Raw genomic sequence first — 12,777 nt, 5'->3', positions numbered from 1 at the left:
AGGAGACCCTGCAAGAAGATATCTGTTGTCACATAATTTACACTAGATGTGTTAGACAGCTTTTTGAAGGGGCAAACATAAGTACTACCTGGAGGACCGAGGCTCCGCTATGGAGAAACTGAAGACCACTTTCAGCTGAGTCAATTCCACCAGTGGCCAAAATGGGAAATCCAGGCAAAGCACGAGCAATGGAGGTCACAGCTCTCAAAGCAATAGGTCTGATTGCTGTGCCTACAGAAAATGAGAATAATCAATGGTTAGCACATTGACCATTTGAGCATACTGCCATATAATCATTATTATGTAATGGTAATGCTGTACTAGACAAAAGTCGATTTTCCTTATCTTTACTTTTTTTTAAAGATTTTATTTATTTGACAGAGAGAGAGAGAGACAGAGCACAAGCTGAGGGAGGGGCAGAGGGAGAAGCAGACACCAGCTGAGAAGGGAGCCCAATGAGGGGCTCCATCCCAGGACCCCGGGATCATGACCTGAGCCGAAGGCAGAGGCTTAACTGACTGAGCCACCCAGGCGCCCTATCTTTACTTAAGATGTGTGTGTGTGTGTGTGTGTGTGTGTGTGTGTGATAGATATACATTGCCATGTTTTAAAGTATGTTAATTTGTAAATGGATATGTATTTATTTTAAGAATTTTAATGCTATTATTGCAAGCAAACGTGTTATGCAAGTGGGCATAACAACTTTAGAACTCCTGCATAAAATACATGCATAATACAATTTGATATAGAGTAATGTGTAAAAGATTATATGGAATATTCAAGCATCTGTTTTAAAAAGAACAAGGAACAGCAGATTTTGAAAAAGAAAAACAATCACATACAGTGCATAAATAGACATACAGCTCTGTTATGTTTCCACTAAGTATAAAGCAGCTGGTGTGAATGGAGATACTGTGAAAACAAGCAAGGTGCTGATGAACTTACAGATTCCATATTGCTTTTTACATGTATTACTCACAATTTGATGAAATATAGTGAGCCTAATCTAATTTTTCATACATTAGAAGGTTTCCACCAAGGTAAGGACAATTTATTAGAATTCAGTAATTAAAGAGTATGTGCTTAATTTTTAAACTTCACTCAGCCAGACACTACCAATACATTATTCCCTAATCATAATGAAAACCTCATGGATGGACAGAACACTTGGGGGTCATTTTTTAAATGATTATATCATATTAAAGCTGCTTTCAACTCTCAAGGGTTAACATATCCTGAAGTAAATTAATGTTTTCATCACATCGGAATATAATTTGGCATTTCTGGAGTGGATTCATTAAGTCATTGTTCTTTAAAGGTATTTTCTGAACTAAAAATAGTTCTATTTGTGCAAGAATTTGATACTGCCTCAAAAACACAAATAAGCAACTGGTAAAATCAGCCTCACGTGGTGAGTACTTTATCATTACCTCCACCACCACCAGCATCTTCACCAGCATGATCAATACGTGTTTATGGGAGGGTTCACTTTGAGAGAGCACAAAGAATTTTCCTTAATATTAGTGGACTTATTTTTATCCTGTTCACATCCATTTCAGATGATATTAAATTCATGTGTAACTGATGCTTTTGCATTTAACACCAAAAATGTTTGTGGAAATGTCTGTTCCTATTGCTCCCACACCTTAAAATCTTCCTCTAGATATTAATGTTTCTTGGTCAAGAATGTTCAATGCTGAGACTTCAGAATTCCATAATGGACACTGAAATACAAGGCAGTCAGGGCGAATTAGAAACTGAACATCAAGATCCTATTTCTACTTCAAAGTGTTTATCAGTGACTTCTTCATCTGTCTGAGAAGGTACAGAAGGTAACAGAGTAGACAGGAGAATGCATAGCAAGAATGTATACCCACACTGACACCCACATACACATTTATATGTACAAATCTTTAGCTGTACTAAAAAGAAATCTGGGTAAGAATAAAAGTTAAAGAAAAGCATTTTAAAGGCAATCTGAAATTTAAATAAATCTTTTAGATTGACATATCTATCTGCATAATATAACAGATACGTTCAATACATACTAAGCTGATGGCTTCTTTACACACATGTTACTTTGAAGTGATAAACACTGGGATTCTTTTTTTTTTTTTTTTCTTATGTAGTTGACCCTAGAGAGTAAAGGAAATTTGAGCTAAGCAGATAAATAATTTATTTCTAACTGCACTGTTAGAAGACTATCATTAACACGAAGGGATAAAATTTCAAAGTGGTACACAGGGATTTGGCCACACATTCCAATTGATATTAATGGACATCAAATGGCAAAATCCCAGAACACAGCTTCGAAAATTTAACCAGTTACATTTAAAGGGCAACATTATTACACAGGTGTTAAAAAACACCAGCAAATCTTCAATGGCATTTTAAGATGTTCAGTTAGGTCAATAAGACATTTTCTATTTCATGTTTTTCTTTCTTTTCTAAAACTTTCTAATCTACCTAATGAACATGAAAACCTTTCAAACTAATAAAGGCATCTTCTTAAAAATTAAGAGTAATTATGTTCTCTCAGGAAATGTGATCCAAAAATGAAGAAATGGGTCCTTCTGTTACTGGGTAATAGTAAATTCAGTTTTTATTTCCATTATAAATTCCATTTGATTAGTTTTCTTTGTAACTCAACTGATTTAATATGAAATATAATCTACCTGTTCTCAGAGAGCATTTTTATGGGGAATAGGTTTTAAAAATGACTTTTATCTCTCATGAAAGATTTCTGGAAGGAAATCTTTTGAAAGTATATAAAAGGATCTTTCTAAATTGTTATATAGAAATTTCTTTTTAGTTTTAAAATGACAGGAATAAAGAAATAATAAGTTCAAGATAAAAATAAAAGTTTTGGTATAAGGAAAACACATATTATCAATACTATACAGAGTTGTACACATGTCAATTAAAACACATAAATATTTCCAGGATCACAGCTATTCACATAAGGATTTTTACGATTTTGTCACTGCTCCAGTAATTAATGATTTTAGACCAAAGACCAGGGAGGAAGAAGCCAGTTTGAGAGGCTTAAGGAATTGAATGTAGACTCCGTCTATAAGAAAATGACAAGGTTTAAATCAGGAAATTGAAATCCTATAAGCTTAAATGAACTCATAGGCAACATGTGATTTAAATTAAGCCCTCATCCACATGGGATGGCCAGATGAACCCAAATTCAGTTATATCAAGCCATTCTGTTCCAACCATGTGGAATGCTCCAGTCAAGGTCAAGCCATTCTGAATTCCCAAATTTTGAAACAAGCTGAAGGTTTAAACAATCAAGCAAACAAACAAACCAAATGAACCGGAGTTCCAACACTGCTGCCAAGAGCTCTGATTGGTTCTAGAGCAACCTACTAGAAAAGCTGGTGGACTAGACTGAACTGTAACTTTTGACATCTAATCTGTCTAGGCCTTCCTTAGAGTCACATCTTGAAATGCCAGTCAATGTGCTGAAGTCATAGATCTTCTCTGAGAAACTTCACAGAACACTTTTGGATTGATTCCTCTTCTAGAAAAAACATTTTAATAAGCCAGAGATTTTTTAATTAAAAGTTAATCAATCTGATTTGGATGAATTTTTTTCTTAAGAAAATGATAGTATCACTTGCCAATATCATTTTAACAATTTTTAAAATGCTACCATTAACAATAGTGTTGTGCATTGATATGTAAATATTAAGGTATTATGACTTACTTAATCAGTTTCCTTGTGCAGGCCTCATTTATCCATTCATTTGTCCATCTGTCTATCTAAGAAGTGTCTATTAAGTACCTATGCCTTTAAAAAGAAATTGTACTAAAGCTGAAATCTTTCAAGAACGATCCCAGTTAATCAATTTGTGTCCTTACCGCATTGTCACCAATGACAGATACCCAAAACACTAGTCCCTGTGATTTTAGGAGGTAGTTTTAAGGCAATAATACGAATCCAATTATTTATTCTGTACAGATGTTCCATTAGGAAAAATTCACATTCATTTAAGCATCATACATTTTATAAATACTATTAATATGAATTTTAGAAAGAAGGCAATTTGAGGATGAACTAGTCACAGCATCAGACAGAAAACAGGGCCAACCGCTTAGGTTCAAATTCTAGCTCCACTACCAGCAAGTTGTGTGACTTCGTGAAAATTTCTTAATTTCATGTACCTCTGTTTCTTTCATCTATAGAATAAAATTACAATCACAACTTCATAGAGTTTTTTTGAGGATTAAATGATTTAATATCTATATAAAGGGCTAGCACAGGATAAAAACTGCACAGGTGTTTGCTATTCTGATCTGTACTACCCACAAGGACAACTGATTTCAGGGAGAGCATTTATTCAGTTTACTTTGACAGTGCCTGCTATGTTTTTGCTATAATGCAATTAAACCATTTTTTTTTATTAGAGACAAAAGCATGATGCCTATGATGGCAGAACTCAATATCCCCTGAAACCTTACGAGGACCACACATCCAGCCTCCTTTCCCCCTCTCCTAACAGCTCTCATTCAGTAGTGTCATAACATTGTTGGTGAGATTACTTTAACTGACTCCAGAGGCAAAAATCTCAAAGGCAGTCATCAATATATTTAAGAATTTTGTTTTTGAGAATCCAAATGTCCAAGCACTAAACCAATACAGAAGGATTTTAATGACAGCTTCAGAACTCAAGTTTATTGGTGAAAAGGAGGTAGAGCTTTACTTTGCATGACTAAATCCTTGAAGAGTAAGGAATTTTTAATGGACAAGATAGTGTGGAACATATGCTAATTTTGGATAACCGGAATTCTGGATAATTGAGTTTAATTCTGTTTGTTTTTTCCCTAATCATTTGACTCCTAGGACAGCTACTGTTGCACATTTAATTGTTAGAGCTAAGTCCACAATAAACTCTCTGATAATAGCCCTAGCTGGCAATAAAACAGAAAGTGGGTTATAATACTCACTCGTGCTCACTGTGTATACAAAAAGAAAATGTAGTTTTAATTTGCTTACACTAATTAAAATACAATGAATTAAGCAGATAATAAATTCATTAGAAATTGAACTTTGCCTACCTAATTGTTAATAATTTTAACATCATCTAGAAGAAAGAAAATATTAGCAAATCAAGAATTTCAAGGATTTAGAGTTGAAAGATTGATTTTTATAAAATACTAAAATACACATAAGTCAAGCACCAAAAAATTTATGCTTTACTAAAACAAGTTTAAAATTTAATGAACCTAATAAACTGATAAATACGTGAAGCATAGCTATTTAAAAATACATCTTTACACATGGATTAAAGTCCTCTGAGAAAATTAGCATAATTCAACCAGAAACCGAAGTACTAAAAGGATCCAGGGTTATATGTAGAGATACGAAATTTAAAGAGGAGAAATGGGAGAAAGAAAATCAATTGCTTTATGTCGTTGTTATTTTACTCTCATTGGGAAAAAGTGAAAATTATCTTATGAAAATGTTTTAATTTTAGTTGACTATTTCAAGAATTTTTTCCTAAGTCCTCATATCTTTATGGCTATGTTTATTTGCTTCATAATATACTCAATATGTTCATGGTCAATTCACATTCAGTAACTTGGTACCTAGCATGTGCCAAGCATTTTATTTTAAAGCAAAAGAATTAAGACTATTCATCGAAGAGGGGGCCGTTTTCCTTTCTGACAGTATCAGCTGCTGGTAGTGGAAGGATTGGGAGCGCCCATTCAGGGAATGATTTCCATGTGCCAGACCTGAGGCTGAGGCTTCATACAGTTGGCGCAACATAACCCTCATGATGCTGTGAAGGTGGATGCTGTCATCTCTATTTCGTATATGAAGAAAGGGAAGCTCAAACTGCATAAATAACTTGTTTGATATCACACAGTTTAAAAGGGATAGACTGGAATCAAACACCAAGTCTCTGTGACATGAAAGTCCGTACTCTTCAGCTGTTACTGAGAAATGACAGTGCAGCATTTAGGAAGAGGATCACCTTCATATTGTCTTTGCCTAAGAAAACCAGTATCAGTATGGCCTATGGCCTAATGCTAAGAGCATAGGTTTTAATGTCCAACCAATGAGGTGTAAGTCTCAGCTCGCTTACTTTAGGTAAGTGTGACTTTGAGCAAACTCCTTAACTTCCTAAAACATCCGTTTTCCCTATCTGTGAAACAGGGTCATTAATAACAATATCAGAGCAAACTGGGGAGAATTAAATGATACAATTCACTAAAAGCACTTGGCATAGTGCCTGGTTCCTAGTATACATAGGCTAATATTACTGTCAAAGCTAGAGAAACTAAGCAGAAAAATAAACATTCAGCTACAAACATATGGGAATAAACACTTAAGGGGTGTTAATTAACCTCTTAGATCTCAAGTTTGGAGATTCTCTTGTAATCCATATGTCATTTCAATTGTAAAAAAAATATACTTTGAGTCTATGATTATAAATGCATATATTTGTATAAGTAAATCTTTATTAGGTTTATAATGCAAGGGCAATATCTAAATGTATATGTCTTTTCATCCAGAAACTCCACTTTGAGGAATCTATTCTATTAGTACATAGACACAAAGTTACATGTACAAAGATCTTCCTTGAAGTATTGTTTTTCATAGCAACATACTGAAAACAACATAAGTGACCACCAACAGTTATGCTATTAAATATAGTTCATATACATACAATATCCTAGAAATTTTTTTAGAAGATTTTATTTATTTATTTGACAGAGAGAAAGCACAAGCAGGGGGGAGGGGTAGAGGGAGAGGGAGAAGCAGAGGAACCTGCTCGCGATCCCAGGACCCTGGGATCATGACCTGAGCCGAAGGCAGACACTTAACTGACTGAGCCACCCAGGTGCCCAATATCCTACAAAATTTTTAAAACTAACATGAATGGGGGACCTGGGTAGCTCAGTTGGTTGAGTGTCTGACTCTTGGTTTCAGTTCAGGTCATGATCCCATGGGTTGTGGGATGGAGCACCATCCCCTATCAGGCTCTATGCTCAGAGGGGGGACTACTTGAAGATTCTCTCCCTCTGCCCCTCCCCCCACCCACTCGCTCGCTCTCTCATAAATTAAATCTTTTTTAAAAAAAATAAATAGAAAAAATAAAACTAACATGGAAATATCTCTAGTACAAAATGTTGAAGTGTTAATAACAAGTAGCAGAACAATATATATGATGTGGTCCCATTTTCGGTTAAAAAAAGTATGTAGGCATGTAAATGCATAGAATGTTGAGTTTTAAACTGTTAACAGTTATCTCCGGGGATGGTGCTGAAGAAGTTTCAAGTTTGGTATCTATACTTCCATATTGTTTGATTCCCTTTAGATAAAAAGTGTTTATAATTTACTTCTGCAATAAAAAGTGACTAGTTTTTATTTATTTTATTTTTTTTAAGATTTTATTTATTTATTTGAGACAGAGAATGAGAGAGAGAGAGAGCATGAGAGGGGGTTGGGTCAGAGGGAGAAGCAGACTCCCTGCTGAGCAGGGAGCCCGATGTGGGACTCGATCCCGGAACTCCAGGATCATGACCTGAGCCGAAGGCAGTCGCTTAACCAACTGAGCCACCCAGGCGCCCAAAAAACTGACTAGTTTTTAGAATGCTCCTAAAATTTACAACACAGGAACAGACACTATCAGATTTTCTGTTGTACAACTTTTATAGAGGGGATGTGCAATGATTCTATACTTTGCACATTCAGGAGAGTACAGTTAGTCCTTTATCCGACATTTTAAGCAAAATATTAACAAATTCAGAATATGTCCAGAACATAATGATCTCTCCCTGCCTACACACACACACACACACACACACACACATCATAGTGTATGAAATGGCTAAAAGGAATCCCAATAGTTGTCTTCAAATATTAAAGGTAACCGTAGAGGTTTCATCCATGCTTTTCTTAAAAAATAACTGAAACTAATGGTTAAGCGCACGTTATTGGTTTTATTATTATTATTATTATTTTATCAATTTGTTGCAAATCCAGCAGCACAAGTAGCTACATTGGGACATCCCTATCCCTTGAACCTAGATGGTTAATTGGTGGGTAGAATGCAATAGAAATGACCTCTCTACTATAGGAAATATTAGATTAGATGATATCTTTGAATTCAAAATTCAAGGACACTATGAACTTTGTCATGGTAGTTTAAGAAGAAATTTTACATTCTTTGTTCTTTCCAATAGATACCAGTGATGAAGTTAACTTAGAAAAGAACCAAATATGAGGTAAAATAAAATTTTAACATGAAATACACTCACATTCAATATAGAGACTCTTCTTTTGAGTGCTTTCTAATTGCCAGGGATTTTCCTAACTGTTTTTGTATACATTGTATCAGTGACATTACCATAGATATTTTTTTGTCCCCGTTTTTATAGATGTGTAAACAGGACTCAGCAGAGATAAATATCTCACCCTCAAGAGATCACTCAGTTAGAAAGCGTGGGTTCAGTATTTGAATGTAGGTCAACCTGTCAATATCATGCTCTTAGCTGTAATGTTACACTTATTCCTTATTTTATTTTTTTAAAGATTTTATTTATTTATTTGAGAGAGAGAGAGAGAGAGAACAAGCAGGGGTAACAGCAGAGGGAGAGGGAGAAGCAGGCTTCCCACTGAGCAGGGAGCCCCATGTGGGGCTCAACCCTAAGACCCTGGGATCATGACCTGAGCGGAAGGCAGACACTTAACCAACTGAAACACCCAGGTGCCCCTTCTTTCTTATTTTAAATGTTTGTATATAAATTAAGTTACAGAGAGAGGAGTCAATAATTTCATAACTCATAAAGATGTATTGTCCAAGTATGAGAAAACTAAGAATATTAGCATTACATTAATGTTGTCTAGGAATTAGAGTCAAGCTTTCTTGGGTAGTAACTAATTGTTATAACTAGAGTGACCATATGACCTAGTTTGCCCAGAAGAGTCCCAGTTTATTATACCTGTATTTATTTGTAATTATCTGATGTAATTATAAGTAGCATCCTCTTTCAGTCTAAAAGTATCTCAGTTTGGATGATTAAATTATAGTAATAATTATATGCATGAATTATAGCACAAAGATAATTATGAAAGCCAAGTAAAATTGGTTTAGAATAAAACCATAATCTATAAAGAACCCAGAAACTAACTATACTGTCCAAGACTAAAAGAATGGCACGAAGAGATAAATGTCTTTAAATCTGTTACGACAGGGAAAAATATATGGCATTCATATGTGATATCTAGGCATAATTAGTCTATATGTTCTTTCTATTTTCAACCTGTAGGTGGCCACCACAAGCTACACTTATTAAACAACTCATTAGTAGCATTTTCAATACTGTCATCCTCAGATAATTAGCAATTTATTTAAATAACCAATTTCTGTAGAAATAATTGCCATGAAATGCCCTGAACCTACTTTTTTATAAACTATAATAAAAGTGTTAAGATAATCCCTGACATTTGCAAATGCCATTAGTTCACCTTTCTTTTTGCTAGTCCTTTGGCATTATGTTTAAACAATTACCCGATAACAGAGCAGTTTAATGAAACAGTACAGTAAGCACATTCTTCAATATGGCCAGTGAGGACATTCAGATTTAGAAAGAAATCCAGTGTGCAGACATGTTTACACAGAGAAAAGACACACAGCCAAAAGAAAAAACATTAATGAAACAAGTACATTGTTGCAATTTCCAACTTGGTTTAGTTTTCATTATAGATGCTGCAACATATGCACTCTCTTCGGAAATAAGAATGAGAGTGCTGCAAATTGATTCATGTAATGGGCTCGTGTAAATTAAAATCATATGAATCTATGAATATGTAAAATATACTCATCATATTATTTGTTCAGTAACCTCCACACGGGAGAAAACAAGCAGGGAATTTTTCTTACTTTCATTTTAAAATGTTTAAGTATGTTTTTGCTTACAAAATGGTGCAAATTTTCAAAGTCGACGTATCACGGAAAACCGTAAATGGTTTTTAGATCTCAACTGGTATTTAACATTTAAAGTGGACCAGAGTTCTTCCTTACTATTCAGTTCTCTATTCCACTAAGAGGGCGCAGACAATGTTTCTGAGTTGCCAGTGATAAAACTCTTTGAGGCTTTCATAATTTTAAGCTGTTGCCTTTCAAATAATAAAACAGAATTAGAATTCAAAGCCAATGGTGAGATCATTTTATGGCTAAAACGAAATAATCTGAGAGTCTAGTGAGTACTAGTTGCTACATTTTTCATCCATTATGTATATCCTCACAATAAGTCACATATCCATTATCCCCATTGTACAGATGAGGAAATTCAGGCTCGAAGAGTTTAAATCATATGTGCCTGTAAGAGAGGCAGGCAGGGGCGTGTGGTAAAATAATGTATTACAACAATAAAACAATCAGTATATAATATGACCGTAAAATTCACTGCTACATTTGAATTTGAGGGCTTTTCTTTATTTCCAGATTACCATATGCCTCAGTCCTTCCCAAATAAGTGCTTTTAGCATATAAATATAATGAGTTTACCTACAAATACAAATATATGGACTATTTTTAGAAATACACATATTTCCTTAGCCAAGAAATTCAGAACCGTGACAGACTTGGTGAAAGTGGTGTATAAACATTTCTCATGGAATTCCGCCTATGGGATGTGCAGGGCAAACGTGATCATACCGGATAAAAATCTCCCCAGTCTATGTCTACTCATGTCTACTATGGTTATCTGAGAGGGAGGAAAAGGAAGATTATAATGATGATGATAACGCCGATGACCAGAACGACATTTTACTCCTGGAGAATCCAGACTCATTCTGAAGTGAGCATTTTTCTGAAGACATTAAAACACACACACACACACATACACACATACACACACACACATACACACACACACATACACACATACACACATACACACACACACACACACATACACACACAACAACAACAACAAAAAGAGTTCCTGCGTCCACTAGGATCATATTATTTCTTTCTTTGGAAATCCATGAATTATTTTCTCTCTGAAATTCTGTACTCTTTTCACTCTGTGGGTGGTTCCCTAGCCAGGGTGTCCGTGGTAGCACTTGCCTTAGTGTAAAACCTTTGCTTTCATTCTCAGGAATACTTTCTCTTTTCACTTTACAATGAATTACATGTGTAAATCTCTGTGCCCTGTGATCAGGCTGCATTCCTCAGAGTCTGCTGAAACCCAGGCTGTACAGCAGGCAATAAGGTTTTGTTCTCTTCAAAGATAGTAACGTGGACAAAGACATCTCCAGCTGGACCCTTACTGAACCCTGAGAACCATTGCTTTCTATAAACTGCCTGGGGCACTTTGCAGAGGAGTGAATACTCATTCATGTTTGCTCTACTGATTAGTAATTGCTCCCTTAATTACTCGACAATAAAATTTCGTCCTAAATTTCAATAGGGCAAAAAATGAGAAATAATTTTCAGTCAAAATTATGTATTGTACCCAGCACTGTGTCAGTTGCAAAAAGGCAGCAATAGAGGTGCCTCTTCTCGGTGAGTTTATGAGGCTGAGCGGAGGAGATACAAACATGGTTGTTTCATGTCTACGGCCTGATTGTTGGGGGCATAAGAGTCAGAGGACAGAATGAGCCGAGGACACTAAAGAGGTGCAGGAAGGTTTTATGGCAGATGAAGGACTTCACCTGGGCTCTTGAAACATGGTCTGGGTGGTTCTGGGGTTGAGAATTAGGCTATTTCAAACCTGGAAGGTGTTGGGGACAAGGTGAGCCAAGTTGCAGATATACTCCTGAACAAATCATGTTCATGAACCACGGTAATAGCAAAACTAAAGTGGCCTTGCAGGCTGGGAAATGGTAGGCAAAACATTTAGATGGGGAAAGGTGTTGCCTGGTGAACAGAAGAACAGAAGAACAGCCCTTCCCTCACCCCCCAGCTACGACCATCATATTTTCTTTTAAAAAGGCTTTTAAAAATATTGACCTGGCCTAAGAAAAAAGAGGTTTGAGTTTCAGCCGTGTCTTGAACAAAAGATATTATAGTATAAAGTAAGTCCAGATTTATTTTATTGTTAATAAAATTTATTGTTAATAAAAAAAAAATTCTTAGGGAAAACTAAAAAGAATATATACCCTATGTCCATGTCCCTGGCTGTAGCCTTTCTATAGATTATAAGGGTCTTTCTAGGTTGATTAAAAAAGTAATAGGATTTTTATCTGTCAGAGGAGACAAGGGTTAGAACTATAATAGTAAGATTCCCTGTTCACGGTGTAGAGATCTCGTGTAATGAAAGAGAAGACAAGTTATACTCCATTCTACATTCAACAACTGCTTCCAGTCATGTAACTTTCATTGTCATAGATGCATTTATACTTTTAATAAACATCATAAATATTGCGGGAATCTGTAGCACACATAAAGTAGACTGCATGATCAAGCAATTAGGAAAGAGAAAAGATTTTAACACTACATTACTTCAGGTAAGATTTCCCAAAGCATTACCTAAAGGAGCTCTCCTACGCCCCGACCTCATGGCAACGTCTCCTATCATGCCGGATGGCTGGTTATACACTCTCAACCTGTGCATATCAGTGTGACCCCTGGGACCCTTGATATGCTGGAGATTTGAATGATGATAAGTGAGGACACTCCTCAGGCAAATGAGTGGTTAGAAACCAGTCGCTATTTGGATAACCATGGCATAAGAAAAAACTTTTAATGGACCTAAATAAAACCAGGTAAAATAAAATCATCTATGTAAATCAGGTAACACAATGACAAG

At 35.5% G+C, this 12,777-nt stretch overlaps 1 protein-coding gene across 2 annotated transcripts in view; it reads right to left on the bottom strand.

Annotated features, from left to right (window-relative positions):
- Positions 1-12,777, bottom strand: part of DPYD (dihydropyrimidine dehydrogenase) — a 794,533-nt gene that overhangs the window by 150,503 nt on the left and 631,253 nt on the right. For both annotated transcript variants that reach the window (XM_088022348.1, XM_028101938.2), the window contains exon 19: positions 89-231. In XM_088022348.1, the coding sequence (XP_087878474.1) occupies positions 89-231 (143 nt within the window). The remainder of the gene's footprint in view (positions 1-88; positions 232-12,777) is intronic.

This window comes from Eumetopias jubatus, unplaced genomic scaffold (assembly GCF_037043125.1).
Source record: "Eumetopias jubatus isolate StellerSeaLion01/CBP00866 unplaced genomic scaffold, mEumJub1_p1.0 scaffold_4, whole genome shotgun sequence".
NCBI lineage: Eukaryota > Metazoa > Chordata > Mammalia > Carnivora > Otariidae > Eumetopias > Eumetopias jubatus.
This window is presented reverse-complemented; position numbering and strand designations above follow the sequence as displayed.